Source organism: Scyliorhinus torazame, chromosome 2 (assembly GCF_047496885.1).
Source record: "Scyliorhinus torazame isolate Kashiwa2021f chromosome 2, sScyTor2.1, whole genome shotgun sequence".
NCBI classification, from domain to species: domain Eukaryota; kingdom Metazoa; phylum Chordata; class Chondrichthyes; order Carcharhiniformes; family Scyliorhinidae; genus Scyliorhinus; species Scyliorhinus torazame.
In genome coordinates this window covers 78,574,436-78,595,492 of record NC_092708.1, presented here as the reverse complement: position 1 = coordinate 78,595,492, position 21,057 = coordinate 78,574,436, and the positions used below count along the sequence as shown (strand labels likewise).

Here is a 21,057-nt window from a genome sequence, read left to right as displayed (position 1 = left end):
CACCGCATGCCAAAGCAGTCAAGATTGAGATCCCATCTCTTGCGGTTCAACAGGTTTGCTCACCAATTACCTGAATCACATAGAAGGGAGGTTCAAGACCAAGTTGATCTCAGTGAGATCTGGAGAAGTATCACAAATAGCCTCAAATGCCGAAGGATTACAGAAGAGAACAGACACTAGCGTTTCCACTCTTGATCACTATCTACTGACTATGCTAAAGCGTAACTGGGTATGGCAGGACCAAGCTTATTGAAATTTTGCTCATGTTTTCAATAACCTACGCTAGGAATTGTCAAACTCGGGGTCGCGGGCGGGTGTCGGGAGGGTCGCGGAGCCGTCCGTCACGGCGCTGCCGATCGCGCAAATCTGCCCAAAACAGCTGCAGGAGCCGGCACTTAATAACGCCGGCTGCAAGCGGCTTTCAACACGGCCACGACCATGCAAATAAAATGCGGCCGCACTGCGCATGCGTGCCAGATCTTTGGCGCGCATGCGCAAAACTATGCGTATGCAGGCCGATGATCGGGCATGCATGTGCATCGCGGCCGTTTTTAAAAAAAAAAACGGTTGCAGCTTTTTGTTTTACAAGTTCGGGGGGGGGGGGGGGTGTTTATTCATTTAATTTTTATTGTTTTAATTGATTTTAATCATTGACATTTTTTTTTTTTTTTTACAAGTTCGGTGGGATAAAATCTCACAGGAAAAAAATGCAGAACTTTGGACAGATGGACACTCCATACTTTCTGACACCGGAAGGCTTCACCTTCATCCAACAGGTTCCATTGGAGGAGCGTGTACAAGGGCCAAAGGGACACAAAACCATTTCCTCCATTTTTGTCAGCAGCAAACAAGAAAATGGTGGGTCGCGCAGGTCGGCCGGCGTGGGTCGTGAATGTCGGCCGGCATGGGACCCGAAGATTGGCCGGTTGGTAAAAATGGGTCCCCGGAAAAAAAGTTTGAAGAACACTGACATATGCAACACTCATTACCATAGTTCATTAGCAAATAATGGCCAGCTGGATGGGAAGCCAGAAACAAATGGTACCTTTAAAACTATACTGCCGCAACTATAATATGAAGGGGAGCGAAGATTGGTAATGTTTTTTTTTTTAAGAACATTACAGCGCAGTACAGGCCCTTCGGCCCTCGATGTTGTGCCGACTTGTGAAACCATTCTAAAGCCCATCTACACTATTCCCTTATCATCCATATGTCTATCCAATGACCATTTAAATGCCCTTAGTGTTGGCGAGTCCACTACTGTTGCAGGCAGGGCATTCCACGCCCTTACTACTCTGAGTAAAGAACCTACCTCTGACATCTGTCCTATATCTATCTCCCCATAATTTTTAAAGCTATGTCCCCTCGTGCTAGACATCACCATCCGAGGAAAAAGGCTCTCACTGTCCACCCTATCCAATCCTCTGATCATCTTGTATGCCTCAATTAAGCCACCTCTTAACCTTCTTCTCTCTAACGAAAACAGCTTCAAGTCCCTCAGCCTTTCCTCATAAGATCTTCCCTCCATACCAGGCAACATTCTGGTAAATCTCCTCTACACCCTTTCCAATGCTTCCACATCCTTCCTATAATGCGGCGACCAGAATTGCACGCAATACTCCAAATGTGGCCGCACCAGAGTTTTGTACTTACATGAATTGCCATAACAGGAAGGTCAATGTAGTTTAAGAGTTCATAGTGATACTTCACAGACATGCATGAAGAGAAGAAAACCATGAGCTTCTTCTTACGGTTCTTCTTTAAAAAAGTGAAGAGCAAGAGGAATCTTTTCTCAGATGGACAAACCACATAACCCTAAAGATAAAGATAAATCAGTTAGTACATAATATTGCGCCTGAACTGTACATCTTTTTACAAATAAAATCTACTGACATTTGTATCCAGGTCAAAAGGTTGTCAATTTGTACTTTGGCCAGACCGCTCTGGCATCCCACTTTATCATCGTCATTCAGAAATCTTGTATCATGAACAATACATAAGTCTTATTTAAAGAGACCATTTTAATTGACCCACCTCATGGGAAAACTTTAATTTGGGGGGGGGGGGGGGGGAAATTATCATTTGAGGTGTTATAACAGTTAAAAGACCACTGTATTTTCCGCTCAATTTTTTTATGGGATGTGGACATCGCTGGCAGATCCAGCATTTGTTACTCATCCCCAACTGCCACATCTGAATGTCTTTTCAGAGGGCAGTTGAGTCAACCACTCTGCTGTTGATCTGGAGTCACATGTCGATCAGGTCAGGCAAGGACAGATTTCCTTTATTTTAATTAACAGGATTTAAATTCCATCAGCTACCTACCGTTTTGGGATTTGAACCCGACTCACCGGTACATTAGCAGTGCTAACCACTATGCTGCGATCTCCCCAAATATAGTCATTCATATGGGCTGTCCCTATTACTACCAACAGTAAATCTGTTGTATAAAAATGATACGTGAAAACAGAAAACATGAGATATCATTGTTGGGAAGAATTCCGAGTCAGTACAAATGGTTTAGAAAAACAGATGCGTGGATTTCTTAAGGGAAGGTTGTCTCTGACTATGCTGACTGAATTCTTTTGAGGCGACAAGAGGGCTTGATGCAGCTTACACAGATTTTAGAAAAGTTTTGACAAGGTTCCACATAGCAGACTGGTCAGAAATTTAAAACACCTGAAATGAAGGAAACCCAAAATGGCTCACTGATAGAAGCTGGCAGTCTGGTTTCCAGTGGGATCCCACAGGGCTTAGTACTGGGTCCTTTGCTGCTTGTAATATACGTAAATGATTTAGACCTAAAAAAATGTAGGAGGCACTATTAATAAGTTCACAGAAGCTATGAAAATTGGTCATGTAGTTTCTAGTAAAGAAAGCTTTTGACGGCAGGAAGATATCACTAGATTTGGCCGCCAGGCAGAAAATTGGCAGAATTAAATCCAATTAAGTGAGACAAAATGCATTCTGGGGAGAACATACAAGGTGGGGGTGGGGGGGGGGAAATGGCGGCACAGTGGTTAGCACTGCTGCCTCACAGCACCAGAGACCCGGGTTCAATCCTGGCCTTGGGTGACTGTGTGGAGTTTGCACTTTCTCCCTGTGTCTGCGTCGATTTCCTCTGGGTGCTCCGGTTTCCTCCCAATCCAAAGGTGTGCATATTAGGTGGATTGGCCATGCTAAATTGCCCCATAGTGTCCAAAGATGCGTGGGTTATATGGGGTTATGGGGATAGGGTGGAGAGTGGGCCTAGGTGTGGTGCTGTTTCAGAGGGTCGGTGCAGAAATGAGGGGCCGAACGGCCTCCTTCTGCACTGTAGGAATTCTAATTCCATGGTTAAGGTAAGGGAATACACAATAAATGGCAGGATTCTGGGAAGTTAAGAACAGGGAGGTCTTGGATTGCGTGCTGACAGATCCCTGCAGGTAGCTGGACAGGTAATAGAAAGCCTTCGGAATACTTTTCTTTATTGGCTGAGGCAGAGAGCTCAGGATCAGAGAGGTTATGCTAGAATGGTGTAGAATACTAGTTCGATGAGAGAGAGTGTACGGCACATGTTTCTGGTCATTATTTTACAGGAAGCATGTGGTTTTACTGGAGAAAATACAAAGATCTGCAAGGATATTGCCTGCCAGGCAGGAAGAATTTTACTCATGAGGAGGCTAAGGGGTGATTTAACTGAGGCATAGAAAATTACGTGGCGCCGAGGAAAAGTGGTGGAAGGACTTATTTCCATTAGTAGAGAGGTCAATAATAAGGAGTATCAAAGTTTTTAGAGGGAATAGAGAGAGTTGAGGAGTAAATTTTTCACGAGAGTGGTGGGGATCTGAAAGTCACTACCCAAAAGGCTGGTAGAGGCAAAAATCCTCGTCGCATTTAAAGACTTGGATATGTACTTAAGATTTTGCAAACTACGTGGCTATGGACCAAGCGCTGCGAGGTGGGATTAGACTGGATAATTATTTTTAGCCAGTATAAATATAATGGGCTAAATGGCCTCCTTCTCTGCCATTAATTTTTTTAATGACTCTAGAATGAAATAGGGAAAGGACATTGCATTGTGAGTGGAATACTTGCAGCAGGATAACAGCGCAGAATGAGGCATGCCCTCAACACCCAATTTCCCGCCATCCAAGCCAAAACATGTTTATAGTTTACAGAGGCACAATAAAATCCCAAACACCCCAAAATAATAAGTGTTCTGCATGTTAAACAAAAAAGTGGTTTTAGGGGCAGCAGTGGTGTGGTGGTATTGTCATTGGACTGGTAATCCAGACCAGGGTAATGCTATGGGGACCAGGTTCCAATGCAGTCATGGCAAATGGTGAAATATGAATTCAATAGAAATCGGGAATCAAAAGTCTAATCCCATCTAGTTCACTATCGTCCTTGAGGGGTGTGCCACCCTTACCAGGTCTCCATGTGGCTCCAGAACCATAGCAACGTGTTGACTCTTAAAATGCCCTCAGGGAATGGCAATAAATGCTGGCGCAGCAAGCGATGCCCACATCCCATGAATGAATATATAAATTTAAATATTTATTTTCCAGAACACACAAAAGGCAATAAACGATTTAATTAGTAAATATTTTTCTGACTGACCAGGGTACATTTATCAACTGAAATGTTTGTTTAATTTTATCTTCAGAATATAGAGATCATTAGATGATACTGTGGGCTGGATAACTTAAGGCCATTGTGGATTTTATGACCAGCTGCAATTCCACTATAAGCCTGTTGATGGCACTGTTGGGCTTGGCTGAGCCACTGCTCAGTCAGCAGTCACAGCAGCGCTGAAGCTTCAGTTGTAACAGGGAAATTAAAGAGCTACTCAACATGACTGAATAAAACTGGGAGGAGACAAAGAGTAACAAAGGTTGCAGTCAGGTATATAATCAGAAAACAGGAAATGAGTTTAAAGTGTCTGTGAGCAATTTTATTCTCTTTAAAAAAATCTAGAAAATGGTGAGAAACAGCTGGATGATGAACAAATTTGGGTTCTAAAGAGCCTTGGGGTGGGGGAAAGGGACAAATATACTGGCTGGAAGATGAAGCAGACTGGAAAATAACAGGACAAAAGCAAAACACTGCAAATACTGGAAATCTGAAATGTAATCAGAAAATGATTTTTTTTTAAACTGGAATCAGGCAACAGCTGAGAAGAGAAGAATGGATTTAACATTTCAGGTCAATGACATTTCATCAGGAAAACTGAGACAGGCAAGTTTCTGAAACCAAAGTTCAAACCAAAGAGATGAGATATAGTTCAAAGTACATTAGAGTGCAATTGGCAAAGTTAGAAATGTCAGACTGGGAATTCATGTGGCAAGCTACAAGGCGGTCAGAATCTTGTTAAAAGGATGACAGAGATGCTTAGCAAAATGCTCTCCGCAGTGTAGAGAATACTGCACGATGAGCATGAAGAAATACAAATAAATTACCATCTCAGCCAGAAGACAGGTGAGGGCTGTTGATAAATTATCAGATCAGTAGTCCCCATAGCATTACCCTGGGTCTGGGTTAGTACTAAGAAATGATCTTGGTTCAGAGGGTCAAAACATATAATCAGTTTTGGTGGTGATAAGAAATAATAAAGAAAAGTGGTCACTGAAGGGAATAGTTCATAGGTCCCTGCCAGTAGTTCACTGTAGGGCAGAGTATAAATCAAAACAAATAACGGGGGCTTGTAAGAAAGGTACTGAAATTATCGTGAGAGATTTTAATTTTCACATAGATTGGATGAATCAAATTAGCAAAAGGAGGACGAGGTCATAGACAATGTGTTCTGGAGCCAACCAGGGAAAAAGCTATTTTAAAGCTGGTAAAAGGTAATGAGGCAGGATTAATAGCCTCATAGTAAAGGATCCTCTAGGTAAGAGTGGTCATAACATGACTTTCACATTCAGTCCAACAGTGACAAATTTGGATCTGAAACTAGTGTTTTAAACTTAAAAAGCAAAGGAATAAAGACAGTTGGTTAAAATGGTATAGGGAAATGAGTTAAAAAGGTAAAACAGTGAAGAATCAGTGGCAGACATTCAAGGAGACATTTTATAATTCTCAACAAAGATATATTCCATTGTGAAAGAAAGACTCTCCAAGAAGGATGCATCACCCATGGCTAACCAAGGAAGTCAAGGATGGCATGAAGTGGAAATACTGTGAAAATTAGTGGTAGCCCAGATGAGCAGTGGAGGTTGGGGTCATTTAATATATTTGTATTGGATTGGAATTGTTTATTGTCACGTGTAGAGGTACAATGAAAAGTATTGTTCTGCGCACAGTTCAGACACATCATTCCATACATGAAAAGACAATACATAAGGGCATAGAAAAGGGCAAACATAAAATACACAATGTAAATACATAGGCACAGGCATCGGGTGAAACACACAGGAGTGTAGTACTACTCAGTAGAGAAGGTGAGCGTAGAGATCAGATCAGTCCATAAGAGGGCCGTTTAGGAGTCTGGTAACAGCGGAGAAGCTGTATTTGAGTCTGTTCATGCGTGTTCTCAGACTTCTGTATCTCCTGCCCGAAGGAAGAAGTTGGAAGAGTGAGTGAGCCGGGTGGGAGGGATCTTTGATTATACTGCCCGCTTTCCCCAGGCAGCTGGAGGTGTAGATGGAGTCAATGGATGGGAGGCAGGTTCGTGTGATGGGCTGGGCTGTGTTCACTGCGGTCCTGGGCCGAGCAGTTGCCATACCAGGCTGTGATGCAGCCTGATAGGATGCTTTATATGGTGCATCTGTAAAAGTTGGTAAGAGTCAATGTGGACATGCCGAATTTCCTTAGTTTCCCGAGAAAGCATAGGTGCTGTTGTGCTTTCTTGGTTGTAGCGTTGACGTGGGTGGACCAGGACAGATTGTTGGTGATATGCATGCCTAGAAATTTGAAGCTGTCCACTATCTCCCCATTGATGCAGACAGGGATGTGTACGATACTTTGCTACCTTAAGTCAATGACCAGCTCCTTAGTTTTGTTGGCATTGAGGGATAGTTTGTTGCCGCTACACCACTCCACTTGGTTCTCTATCTACCTCCTGTATTCTGACTCATCGTTGTTCGAGATCCGACCCACAATGGTCGTGTTGTCAGCAAACTTGTCAATGGAGTTGGAGCCAAATTTTGCCACGCAAGTGTTTGTGTATAGGGAACATAGTAGGGGGCTAGGTACGCAGCCTTGCAGGGCCCCGGTACGGAGGACTATCATGTAGGTGTTGTTGTTTATCCTTACTGATTGTGGTCTATGGGTCAGAAAGTCGAGGATACAGTGGCAGACTGAGAAGCCAGTCCTCGGATTTGGAGCTTTGATATGAGCTTGAAGGCTGATATGATATTGAAGGTTGGGTTAGGCAGAATTTTGATTGACAAGGGAATAAAAGGTTATGGCAGACAGACAGAAAGGCGGAGTTAAGGTCACATCAAGTCAGCCATTCTCAAATGGCTTGAATGGTCTACTCCTATTTCTAATGATTTTATGGCATCATGAATGGCCTGTGGAGGCATAAATAGACAACTGTTGCATTGACCATACTTGCCTTGGAAAAAGTGAGGTGATGGTTGAAGTATATTGTGAAAGGAAGGAGAGAAGAAGCAAGGCAAGTTCCAAAGAGCAAGCGCACAGTTGGTCTCTGAAGGCAGAGCATATTACGAGCAATAATCAAAAGCAGAGAATTAGCTTCACTGAGATAAAGTGCAGTGAGATCAAACACTGTCCATTACGAACAATTTCCTAAACAGCTAATCTACCTCTTTTCAGAAGATCACAAAACTAGGGTCGTATGGTGTTGTGGATCATGACCCCGAGTATTTCTCTGACACAAACCTGCTCACCATTTTCAACTGTTCTGACAAGTAAATCACAAATGAATGCTTGAAAAACAAAGTATTTTGAACTACTTGTAGTATATCAAATGTCACCCCAGCAATTTCTGAAAATTGTCGTGTGTATTTGTTTGATCAATGATCCGCTATGCAAATACAAGTAAAAACAGAAAAATAGGCATTCATCTCACCTGCTCAAGGCCTTCTACAGTTGCAGTTTCTTTATCGTCATCAACACCAACATACAAAGGCTCTTTCTTCAGTGAGATTTTAGCTAAATCTTCCACTTTACGAGTTTGTGTAGCAGAGAAAAGCATTGTCTGTCGCCGCTCTGTAAAGGTTATATACAAGTTACTTAGGATTAACTGCCTTTCGTTTGAAATACCTCCACTTTCTAGTAAATGTTTTTCAATTGCTATTAGCAGAAAGATGTGTAGTTTGCCACTAGTCAACAAAGTAAAATATACCAGTATTTAGACCAATGTTCATACCCAAGAAACATTAATGAAGTCAGAGCTAAATAACAAACAGTAGTTAATGAATTGTCTCCATAAACTGTCAAAAGCAGGTGTGTTAATTGCTGTGGATGGATTGGTGAAAAGGTTCCTGTACTAATGTCCCTGCATCATTCTATTTCTTTTCCGCCCTGCTGTAATCTGGGACCTCAGTTTACGGCACTACTTAGTGTAGCATCAAGTCACATGGAACTTTTTTCGGCTATGATAGCAAATAACAGAAAATGGGAAATAAAAATATCTAGAAACTAGGGAAGTGATGGAACATTTGTTTCTTCATGGGGACTCCAGCTAGCAAATACATGTTGCGATGTCAGTTGAAAGCAGAGACAAACTTGGTTGGAATACTGCCATGCTTGTATAGCTTGCTTACATTCAGCATCACGCAAATCAAGAGAATAGGAAAAGGCAATGAATCGTGTCTGCGTGGGTTTCCTCCGGGTGCTCCAGTTCCCCCCCTCCCCCCCACACACACAGTGCAAAGATGTGCAGGTTAGGTGGATTTGCCATGTCCAGGATTACGCACGGGATTTGTTTCAGGTAGGTTGTTCTTTCGGAGGGTCGGTGCAGACTCGATGGGCCAATTGGCCTCCTTCTGCTCTTTAGGGATTCTATGAAAATAGCGAACACACTGAATATTCAGACAAGACCCAATAAAACAGTTCCTGACAGGAAAGAATCCACACAACTTAAAAACATAGGCACTAAAGCTCAAGGTTAAAGAACAACTCACCACTATTTTTAAGGCGGCAGCCAACTACCACAGCTATTCAAATTTAAAGACTGCTAATTTGTACAGCATAGTCAAAAGGGAAAGCAGGCAGATCTTTTCTTTGAATATGTAAAAATACACTTATGTGAATTTACATTTGTTTAAAACAGTATTAGGGAGTTTCATAACGAACAAACTAGATTCTTTAAAAAAAAAATAGATTTAGAGTACCCAATCATCTTTTTTTTCCAAGGGACAATTTGGCATGGCTAATCCAGCTACTCTGCACATCTTTGGGTGGTGAGGATGAGACCCACGCAAACACGATGCAAGCTATATTCTAATGTGATGGTAAATCAATTTGATGTGATTGCATGTGATCTGAAGCTACATGAACACAGAAATTTGTCTAAAATTACAAATAAGTCATGAGTAATAAAGTCGTAATTTATCCTGGCCAGAACAGTGAAAATAAATTTGAAATGGAAAATATTTATTGCATATTGTATTTCTGGGATCTCCGGGGGGGGGGGGGGGGGGGGGGGGCTGTTTAGCACAGGGCTAAATCGCTGGCTTTGAAAGCAGACCAAGGCAGGCCAGCAGCACGGTTCAATTCCCATGTCAGCCTCCCCGAACAGGCGCCGGAATGTGGCGACTAGGGGCTTTTCACAGTAACTTCATTTGAAGCCTACTTGTGACAATAAGCGATTTTCATTTCATTTCATTTTCAATTACCATGGCCAAAATGATGAGTATTTTAATACATTGCTCCTGCAAAGTAAAAATAAAATGACTGTATTAACGCACTTGGCAGAAGTCTGATGATCTGTTTCAACTCCTCTTCAAATCCCACTTCTAGAATACGGTCTGCTTCATCTATTATCAGACACTGAAGGTTCTTGAACATAAACCCTGGTGTGTTCTGCCAAGGGAAGATTAGCAAAACAAGATCACACATTGAGTCTCAATCTTAAGTATCTGAATATCTTTTCCCATCCTTTATGAATTTTTCAGAAATACATACGACTAGGCGCATATGCAGAAGCATAAAAATCAGACAGAGGTTAAAAAACACACCGAAGGCAAACAAACACTTGTAGGCAAAACATCATATCTGATGTGAAGTTGAGAATGGTCAGTTCAACAAAAATTGAATAAATGTGATTTGAAAACAATTAGATAATAAGATCCAGGTCTAGGTAAATGTTTCCAACCCAGAAGCAGCAGCCAAGTAAAACAATTACCAGAAAAGAATATTAGGGAACATAGGACTTCGGAGCAGGAATAGGCCACAATACAAAAATAAGCACAAGGACAATGAAATAAAAGCAATAGAAGGTAAGTTTAAAGTATTGTCCACCACCAAAAGCACAGGTTAATTCCTGTCAAAAGCCCAAGCATAGACACCTAAAATCTATCACATTGTCCCCTGCCAATTGCAATACTATAAACAGCGAGATCACAGTGACATAAAAATGTAATGCTGTTCAAAGTGGAGAGCAAACACTATATTCCCAGATCAGCTTAGTCCCCTCAGTATTTGAATCCCAACAACATCCATAACACAGTTTATCACGAGAAAATATTTTCTAAAGGTACCAAGCAGACCAATTTGATGGCCGACAACGTCCTGCAAGTACTTGTAGGAAACACTGGAAAGAGTAGTTTAAATAGTCAATCATGCCATGTTCTTAATGTTTCTTAAAATCATAGCTGTGTACTGTTGAATTGTAGGCCAAATCCAAAATAATGAGTTTGTTGGGTCCCAGTAGCCTCACTGATATCTCTCTCAAACACAAAAGAATTCCAACAGTGCAACAACCTGTACTGAGACAATGCCTTTAACATTGTAAAAGTTTGCAAGGGTGGTATATTAAAAAAAAATTGAAAATGAGTTGCACAAGGACAGATGACCACAGGAACAAGTAATTTAGTCCTTCGAGCCTGCCCATCATTCATGCTCTGTGACCTAACGCCACATGTCTTTGCCCCTCATCCCTTAGTGACCATAACATTTATTAACCCAATCTCACATTTAAAAAATAATTCACCTACATCAATTGACGTTTGTGGAAAGTAATTAAAAACTTTCACTACTTTTGAGTGGGGAAATGTTTCCTAAATTCACTCTAGAAATATCTGGTTCTAATTTTTAGACTCGGTCTCCTTGTCCTAGACTTCTCAACCAGCAGAAATAGTTTCTATCTACCCTATCAGTTCCTGTTAATTTCTTGAAAACTTCCAATCTAACCACCCCTTAACCTTCTAGATTATAGGGTATACAACCCAAACTTTTGTAATTGTTCCTTTTAATTTAACCTTCTAAGTCCAGGTATTATTCTGGTAAATCTTGTATTCTAGTACTCATAGAATTTACAGTGCAGGAGGCCAGTCTGCCCATGGAGTCTGCACCGGCCCTTGGAAAGAGCACCCTCCATAAGGCCACACTTCCACCCTATCCCCGTAACCCAGTAACTCTAGATATAAAGATCAACATCCTATTAGCCTTTATGATTACTTACTATACTTGTTCATGACATTTTAATGATCTGTGTGCTTGAATCCCCTAGTGTCTTTGGGCGCCCACTGTTTCTAGCTTTATATGAATGACATGATTTTAATCTGGTTCAAAGTGCAGAGTATATGCCATAACTTTAGAAAGCACCCAGCTCAGTTATTTTTAGGTTCAAAGTGGATGACTCAATTGCCTCCATTGAAAGCGGTTTGCTTCAGTTTTATCCACAGTTAATGATTTTCATAGAGACCGCTAATAAAAATGAAAGAACTATCATAGAGATTTCACATTTTAAACAAACACTTTACTACACCAGAGATAAACAAAGCAAACACTACTAACTTAACACTATAGTTTGTAAACAGCTAAAATTTAGACTCAAAAATCTCAAAACATAAACAAACATTGCCGAGGAGAGAGGAGTGTTGCCAAAGCTTTTCATCTTGCACTCATCAGGACAAACACAAAACGCCAGATTTCAAACGATCAAAACAATTGATCTAACAGGAGAAAATGCTGCTGATGTTTGCCAAATTAACTCTGATTGGCCTTGGAGAAAGTAATTGGGAACTACGGGCAGAGAACAGATCCCTGTGTATGAATTCATGTTGCTTCGAGCAAGCATAAATGAGCCATAATACTAGCTCTACTGATCATCGTGAACGGATTATTAGTGTACCTGTTCGCACACTCTGGATTGTTCAGCAATTCATAGCGCAGGAGACCATTCGGCTCATCGTGTCTGCATCGGCCCTTGAAAAGAGCACCCCACTTAAGGCCACACCTCCGCCCCATACCCGTAACCCAGCACTCCTACCCAACCCCTTTGGACACCAAGGGCAATTTAGCATGGCCAATCCAACTAACCTGCACGTCTTTGGACTGAGAGGGGAAACCGGAGCACCCGAAGGAAACCCACGCAGCCACAAGGACAACATGCACACTCTGCACAGTGACCCAAGCCGGGAATTGAACCTGGGACACTGGAGCTGTGAAGTGACAGTGCTAACCATTGTGCTACTGTGCCGCCCCCACGGTGCTATCGTGCTGCCCAATTGCAGAATCGCATCTGGCAATAGACATTTTGTTTGGGCTGGTTGAGTATGGTCTGCCGATTAGGAACTGAAAGAACATGCTGTTTGATTTGATCAGCCAATCGTACCGGAAATCGCACTGAAATTCATACACATGTTGCTTAATTGTGTGGTACGTAGTACGTCTTTTTAGACTGACAGCAGCAATGTGAAATGGCTTGCTTAACCCGTTATTTATTTTTTTGTTTTTAGACATTTTGTTTATCTTTCCAGGATATTGAGGTAGACAGGGCACTTTAACCCTTTTCTACTTTTACTTCCACCCAATGCCCCATACGTTACAGGATCTTGAGGTTTGATTCTTTTCTCCCGAGACCAAACCAAGGTATGTGGTAGCACAGTGGTTAGCACTGTTGCTTCACAGCACCAGGGACCCGGGTTCGATTTGCGGCTTTGGGCACTGTCTGTGCGGAGTCTGCACATTCTTCCCGTGACTGTGTGGGCTTCCTCCAGGTGCTCCGGTTCCCTCCCACAAATCCGAAAGACGCGTTGGTAGGTGAATTGGACATTCTGCATTCTCCCTCAGTGTACCCGAACAGGCGCCATAGTGTGGTGACTAGGGGATTTTCACAGTGGCCTCATTGCAATGTTAATGTAAGCCTACTTGTGACACCAATAAAGATTATTATTAGCTCTCCAGAATTCACTTTGGTTCTTAGTGTTTCAGATATTCTGAGGCGCGAGAGTTTTTGGGGTCCCTCGGCTAACTAGCCCTCCAACTCTTTTTTGACACCTTTTGATTGTGGACTCTCCCAACTCAAGCATGGATCTTACCCACATTCTTGCACAGTGGCCATTAAATCAGAAAACTCCCCTGGTTTCTGATAGACCTCTGCTATGGTTCCAACAGCTCCTAGCAGGCACTCTCTCTGCCTCCTGCAAGTGGCAACCTGGCTGCCTCCACAATTCAAACTACTTTTTTGTGTGAAATCACAGATCAAAAGCTCAAACAAAAGAGTACCTTCCTGCACAATTTATTTCCAGAATAACATGGTGTACCTGGGATGTTCCAGAGAGAAACTTAACTTATCTTTTACCTTCTAAACATCCCTTTGATCTTGGGACTCACATGAACATCTCTCATGGGATAACTGCAGATACCTTGCCTCTCCCAAGAGCTCAGAGATGTTGTCTATTGTTTACAAGTTGCTTTCAGAGCTTCTTTGATCTGGGAAATTACATGAATAATTTTAACCTTCCTGAATTACACTCCAAATTTAAAGCCTTGCTCAAGATGCTTTGAGACACACTGTCTCCTCCACAGAGATCCAGTGAGGCCCTTAAAATTCTCGGGTGTGAATACCACTCATCACCATCCTATTATCACAACAGGACTTTCCCATTTAACAGCAGGTTTGATGAACTCCTCAGTTCAGGTGTTTCCATTTGTCTTACATTTAAAAATTCTCAAATTAAAAGTTATACTTTAAAACATATGAATGAAAACCACCCACTTAGTTTGTAATATATCCGCCAAAGGCTTGGCCAAGGTATCAGGTTTGAAGGAGTTCTTAAATGGAGGAAGTAGCAGAGTTACAGCAGTTTAGGCAAGGAATTCCAGAATGTAAGCCCTCAGCAGCTGAAATCACGGTTGTCAGTGGTGGAGAAATTAAAATTGGAGATGTGAGGAATCGGAGATTTGGAAGAGTGCAGACATCTTTAAAGATTGTAGTGGATTACACGGATGGGAGATGAGGCCACCGAGGAATGTTAGTGTATAGCATACCTCATAAAAAACATTATCCACCCTTCTCTCAGCCAACAAATGAATATTTGTTCAATCCATCCCAAACATACAGCTGGAACAAATCGCTGGGAGTATCTTGGAAGAAGTACACCCTTAGGAAAATAAGAAAAACTTCGACTGGAAAAAGGTGAAACTAACAAATTATCACCAGGTCTGACAGTCCATAAAAGCAGATGAGACTGCAAAGATCCAGAAACTGCATAATCTGGGAAGAAGAAATTATAGATAAGGAAGATCCAACATCATCCAAGGTTTCTATTAGCTTGCAAAGTAATCATAACCTAAACCATGCTTGGGAAAAGAACACATACTGAATGGAACAGTTTTACAGTAGCTATTCAAGCCCAGGGTCTTCTGGATGAAGTTTGATTGACTGTACTATTCTAAATAAAGTCAAAGATTTGAAAAACATACAAATACATTTTAAAATATAAAAACTTACAATTACAGTAAAAACAAACAGCATGTACATCTCAAGTTCAGTGCCCAGGCTAAGCTAAACCAGCTATTCAGCTGGGGCAGCTGTTGGAACATTACAAGTTCCTGCAGCACCTTTCCATCAGCAAAGTAATTCAAAGAACAATACAACACAGGAACAGGCCCTCGGCCTTACAAGCCTGCGTCGATCACGTGCCCTGCATCCTTCTATACATCGTCTGTTCATGTGCCTATCCAGATATGTCTTAAAGGTCGCTATCGTATCTGCCTCAACCACCTCACTTGGCAGTGCATTCCAGGCCACCACCACCACCCTCTGTGTAAAAAAACTTCCTCCGCACATCTCCAGCTCCTGCAATCTTAGTATCATCCTCAAACTTGCTAATCAGACCCGCTATGTTTTCTTCCAAGTCATTTATATATATTACAAAGAGCAGAGGTCCCAGTACTGATCCCTGCGGAACACCACTAGTTACAGACCCCATTCAGAAAAACAGCCTTCCACTGCTACCTTCTGTCTTCTATGGCCAAGCCAGTTCTGGATTCATCCAGCTAGTTCACCCCTGACCCCATGTGATTTAATCTTTTGCACCAGCCTGCCATGAGGGACCTTATCAAATGCTTTACTAAAGTCCATATAGACAACATGCACAACCCTTCCCTCATCAATCATTTTTTTCCCCCAGATTCTGCATGGGGATAGACTGGGCTTGGTTGCCATGTCCCCAAGATGAAACAGCATTCTGACACTTCCACATTGAGGTTCATACACTGGGCAATGCGCCAGATGGTGGCCAGTGCCTGTGGAACTATTACAAAGCTAAATATGGCAGATGCTGTAAATACTCAGGTCAGGCAGCACCTGTGGAGAGAGAAAGTTGATGGGTCTTTCATCGTATCTGTTAAAAGTCATGAACCTGAAATGGTTATTCTGCTTCTCTTTCCATGGGTGTTGCCTGACATATGTATTTCCAGCATTTTCTAGAAACATAAGAAAAAAAATAGGTGTAGGCCATTTAGCCCTTCGAGCCATCTCCACCAGTCATCATGATCATAGCTAATCATCCAACTCAGTAATCTGTTCTTGCTCCCCCCCCCCCCCCCCCCCCCCCCGATATCCTTTGATCCCTTTAGACACAAGTGCTATATCTAACTCTTCTTGAAAACATAGAATGCTTTGGCCTCAATTGCTTTCTGTGGTAGAGAATTCTACCACTCTCTAGGTGAAGGGATTTCTCCTCATCTCAATCCTAAATAGTCTACCCCGTAACCTCTGCGACCCCTGGTTCTGAACTTCCCCGGCATCGGAACATCCTTTGCATCTTCCCTGTCTGCTCCTGTTAAGAGTTTTATAGGTTATGATATTTCCCCCCTAACTCCAGCGAATGAGTGTTATGCTCAATCTCTCATGTGTCTGTCCCCCTATTCCAGGCATCAGTCTGGTAAGCCTTCTCTGCGCTCCCTCTATAGCAAGAGCACCCTTCCTCAGATAAGGTGACCAAAACTGCACATTATGTATTTAGGTGTGGTCTCACCAAGGCCTTGTAGAACTACAGCAAGACATCACGGTTCCTGTACTCGAATCCTCTCGCTATGAAGACCAACATACCGTTTTCCTTCTTCACAGCCTGCTGCACCAGCCTGTTTACTTTCAGCGACTGGTGTACAAGGACACCCAGATCTTCTTGCACAATACCCTCTCCCAATCTATAGCCATTCAGATAATAATCTGTCTTCTGTTTTTGCTACTGAAGTGGAACCTTATATCGATCCACATCAGTGGTCTTCAAACTTTTAAAGTACAGGAACACTTTTAGCATCCATGCAGAACAAGATCTACTCTTTAAAAATTTGACTTTACTAAAACATTCCAAAAAATACGCTATGCATAACACTCATCTATGCTACCTATCCTTAGTATAACACCTGTGCTTGCCCACTATCTGAGTGCTGTGAAGTCTGGGTCATAGGACTGTATGAGATTGGCCATATGAAACTATAGCCAATCTCATACAGTCCATCAGATGGGCATCTGTGAGATGAGTGCGATACTTGAACTTGTTCTGTGCTGTAATGTTCTATGTTGTATGTTAATGATTTTCATCCAGGATAAACTTATCTCACAGGGATGTGGAACCAAAATAGGCCTTTACCTTGGTGCGCAGGATGTCAGAGGGGCCACCTCGGTCTACAAATTCCCAAAAGTCTTTGGCCCTTGACCTAGCTTTCAGCTCTAAGACATTTTGCATGGTGATGATTTCCATGTCAAGCCCACTGATTTGTTCATACAGCTGTTGAAATTTTGCTGTCAGTTCGCCAATGTCCATTGAAGAAAAGGATTTGAGACAAATAGTGATTTGTTCCACCTAGTCTAACTCCTGAAATTGTCTGTTGCATTCCTTTTCCAATTTGGTCAGATGGTCACAGAATTTGTTTGGATGGAATCTTGTTCTGTAACTGAGAGGACCACAGGTCCAGTTTCAACTTGAATGCATTCACTGCACTGAGCATGTGTGACAGTCTCTGTCTCTCCCTTGCAGTTCACTATTCAGCTCATTCAGTTTTGCACTCATGTCTGTAAGAAACGCCAAGTCTAGTAACCACACATTATTGGATAGTTCACTGTACACCTCACTTCTTCATTAAAGAAAGGTGGCAATTTCAGAGATCTAAAAATCTCCTGGAGGACCTTTACTCGACATAACCACCTCACGTCTGCATGAAGGATTAGTTCACCGTAGGTGGCATCAAGATCATCGAGTCATAATTTGAGCAAGCGATGTTGCAAAGCTCTGACAATCTGGAAAACTGTCATTGTGAGAAAAGTTAATAATCTTGCTCGCTAGCACTTGTAGGTGGATAACACAATGGTAATTGCCAAAGGATTGGAATTCAGGAACATTTCTGCAAGCGCAAAGCCTACATTGACACCATGCGTTGACGGTGCACCATCGGTTGTGACTGAAACCAGTTTCTTGATAAGAATGTTTTTCTCAGTCACATACCATTTGAATTCGTTGTAGGCAACCTCGCCCTTTGTCCTTTCAGAGCGTCCTTCATGTCTACTGATTCATCAAACTGCAGTGAGAACCATTCACAGCCTGACAAGTCTTGCGTGTATTTGGTGAGACACATCTTCGGGCATTTCATCCCTTCTGGCTTCTATTAAAGTGCCAATGGCATGGTCTTGATGGCCATCGTGATATCAGCTTTGTTTTTCATGTCCATGAACAAAGTGTCAGCAGCAACTGCCATAGCCTTTGGCATTGGTAAATGGATTTTTATGTTTCACCAGCTGATAGCTAATGTGGACAAATGCTTCTTTGTCAGCTTTGCCTTTAGCCACAGATTTAAGAAAGAAGGACTGTTGAGCTTTAAAATTCCCTTCAATTCCCCAACTTTCTGCATCCAAATTGCACTGTCTGAAGGGAAATGTTTTGTAATTCGGGTCCGAATTATCTCTTTTACTCTATTGACAAATGGTCTTGCCTTTGGCATTCATAAAAATAAATTTGTTTTCTCATTCCTGGTGTAAGTGGTAGGTTCATGTCCTCTTACAGGTCCCTGGCTCCTCACTCATCATTTTGTCTTCAACCAGCTTTCCAAGTTTTGGCACCTGTGAGAATCCCGTTGCCAGAGTCCCACAAATATTTGTCATTGTTCAGCAGGCAATGAATTGATTCGCTCGTCATTATGAGAATTCAGAGTCTCGTGCAATTTGCCGCGGTTGGGCAGGCAACGACAATCGATTGTTCAAGACCCGACGATCATGATCAACTATTTTGAGACCACTGACCCACATTATACTGTGTCTGCCATGTATTTCCCACTCAATTTGCCGAAATCACACTGAAGTATCTCTGCATACTTAAAGATATTATATTTAGATCCCTCGTCTAAATCATTAATATACATTGTGAATAGCTGGGGGTCCTAGCACCAATCCCTGTGATGCCCCACTATTTGCTGCCTGACACCTGGAAAAAGACCCATTTTTTCCCATTCTTTGTTTCCTGCCTGCCAACCAGCTTTCTATTTATCTCAATATACTACCCCCGATCCCATGCGCTTCATTTTAAAAGTTAATCTCTTATGTGGGGCCTTGTTGAAAGCCTATTCATACATTTGTGGAACTCTCCCACATTAGTAGCCAATGCCACCAGGAAGAAAATGAATAAAAATATAAACGAGTATTCAGGTTTAAAACAGAGGTAAATTGTTGTACCGCACTTTTTATGTACGAGCCTTAGTCAGTGATAACACCCGTGTCTGATTTAGAAGGTTGCGGGTTCAAATCCCATTCTAGAAGCATGAGCACATAATCTAGGCTGGCATGTTGTACTGAGGAAATGCTGTACAGTTGGATCAAACATTAACTTGTGGGCTTATCTCCTGCTGAGGTGGTTGTGGTTATAAAGATTTCATGTCACAGTTAAAGAGGAATTGAGGAGTTCCCCTGGTCTCCTGGCTAACATTTATCTGTCAACCAACATCACAAAACAAATTTACTGATCCCAACTAGTGCACTTTATAGAGCATTCCCGTAACAGCCTCCCCGAACAGGCGCCGGAATGTGGCGACTAGGGGCTTTTCACAGTAACTTCATCTGAAGTCAACTTGTGACAATAAGCGATTTTCATTTCATTCTAAAAGTATCTGTAATGACTGCATGGTGCTTTGTGATGAAAAGTCATGAATCCTTCTTGCATATGTTTATGGAGAATTCAAGTGATAAATGCACAATACCTGCATGTGATCCAGCAGTCTGCCTGGAGTTGCTATTATGATATTGATTCCATTTGCCAACTTTTGTGCTTCTGCAGTTCTGTTGCTGCCTCCCATGAGTAAGCCATAAGTATGAACATGGTGCGTCATTAGTTCTTTAAGAACACCATAGGTCTGCATGGCTAATTCTCGAGTTGGTGAAAGGACAAGGACACCCGTTCCTGAGGAAACAAGCTTATTTTCAATTACAGTCCAAACCTCAGCTTAGCTTCATGAACAGTATATTTCATTTATTTCGGTTTCAAAATTAGGATGACTTTCTTAGCAAAGATTTAAGATATCATTGAGGCCGAAGGAAAAGGGAAGAAAATCATCTCAAGACAGGATCATTTATGATACTTTCTGTAGTGTTATGCGTTATGCATTTTACTAGATTTTTCTTAGAGGATATATTTGCAAGGTTTGAAATTAAGATTACCCAGAAAAAAAACTCTACACTCAACTTTCTTTCCGACACAATTCCAGCCACTGATCAAATTAATTTTTAAAGCAAAACACGGTGCATGTTGGAAATCGGAAATAATTTTTTTTTTTTGTTGCAAATGTTCACTTTTGGAAGCATCTGTGGAGAGAGAAAGCAGCAGAGTTAGCATTTCAGGTCTGTGATCTTCTCAGTTCTGAAACGCTAACTCTGTTTCTATCTCTAGAGATGTTGTCAGGATTGCTAAGCACTTCCAGCATTGCTTTTATTAAAAGAATTATTTGTTATTATCTAAATATAGGGGCTGGTTTAGCACAGTGGGCTAAATAGCTGGGTTGCAATGCAGAACAATGACAGCAGCGCAGGTTCAATTCCTGTACCGGCCTCCTCCCCGAACAGGTGCTGGAACGTGGCGACGAGAGGCTTTTCACAGTAACTTCATTGAAGCCTACTTGTGACAATAAGTGATTATAATATATGATCACCTTGCTCCAGAGTCAATGTGTTGAATAATTAAAATTAAAAATACAAATTAAAGTGCGTCCAGTGAATGGACATCTGTCCAGTTTCAATCAATTAAAACAGTTACAACTTGAGCCATTTTTTTTTACCGTTTCTGGGCATGAACCTAAGTTTGTAGATCAGTTCAATGGCAGGAATGAGAAATGCCAAGGTTTTCCCACTGCCCGTCTTAGCAGCAGCCAAAATATCCCTAAAAAGATACAAAAAGAATCATTTAATTTTATAGTTTTGGCTCCAAGTTTTCCTTCACACGTTTATTACCACCTCCATTGAATAAACATGCAGTGTGCAGGAAAACATATTTTACAAATTTATATCCATTGACAGTAAATCATTTTTTGAATCAAATACTGTGAACAAAGATGGCAACTCCAGTAAAAGGAGATAATTCATCCTCAAAAATGTTTTAAAAGTAATAATGCTCTCTCAACTCAAGATTTTCTTTTGCATTTATAGAGTACCTTTAATGCAAAATATGCCCA

At 41.7% G+C, this 21,057-nt stretch overlaps 1 protein-coding gene across 1 annotated transcript in view; it reads right to left on the bottom strand.

The window, feature by feature from the left end:
• Window positions 1–21,057, bottom strand: part of ddx18 (DEAD (Asp-Glu-Ala-Asp) box polypeptide 18) — a 41,850-nt gene that overhangs the window by 8,352 nt on the left and 12,441 nt on the right. The window contains exons 5-9 of the mRNA XM_072473015.1: window positions 20,665–20,765; window positions 19,594–19,793; window positions 9,861–9,975; window positions 8,018–8,157; window positions 1,654–1,815 (exon numbers count right to left, since the gene is read on the bottom strand). Coding sequence (XP_072329116.1) covers window positions 1,654–1,815; window positions 8,018–8,157; window positions 9,861–9,975; window positions 19,594–19,793; window positions 20,665–20,765 — 718 coding nt within the window. The remainder of the gene's footprint in view (window positions 1–1,653; window positions 1,816–8,017; window positions 8,158–9,860; window positions 9,976–19,593; window positions 19,794–20,664; window positions 20,766–21,057) is intronic.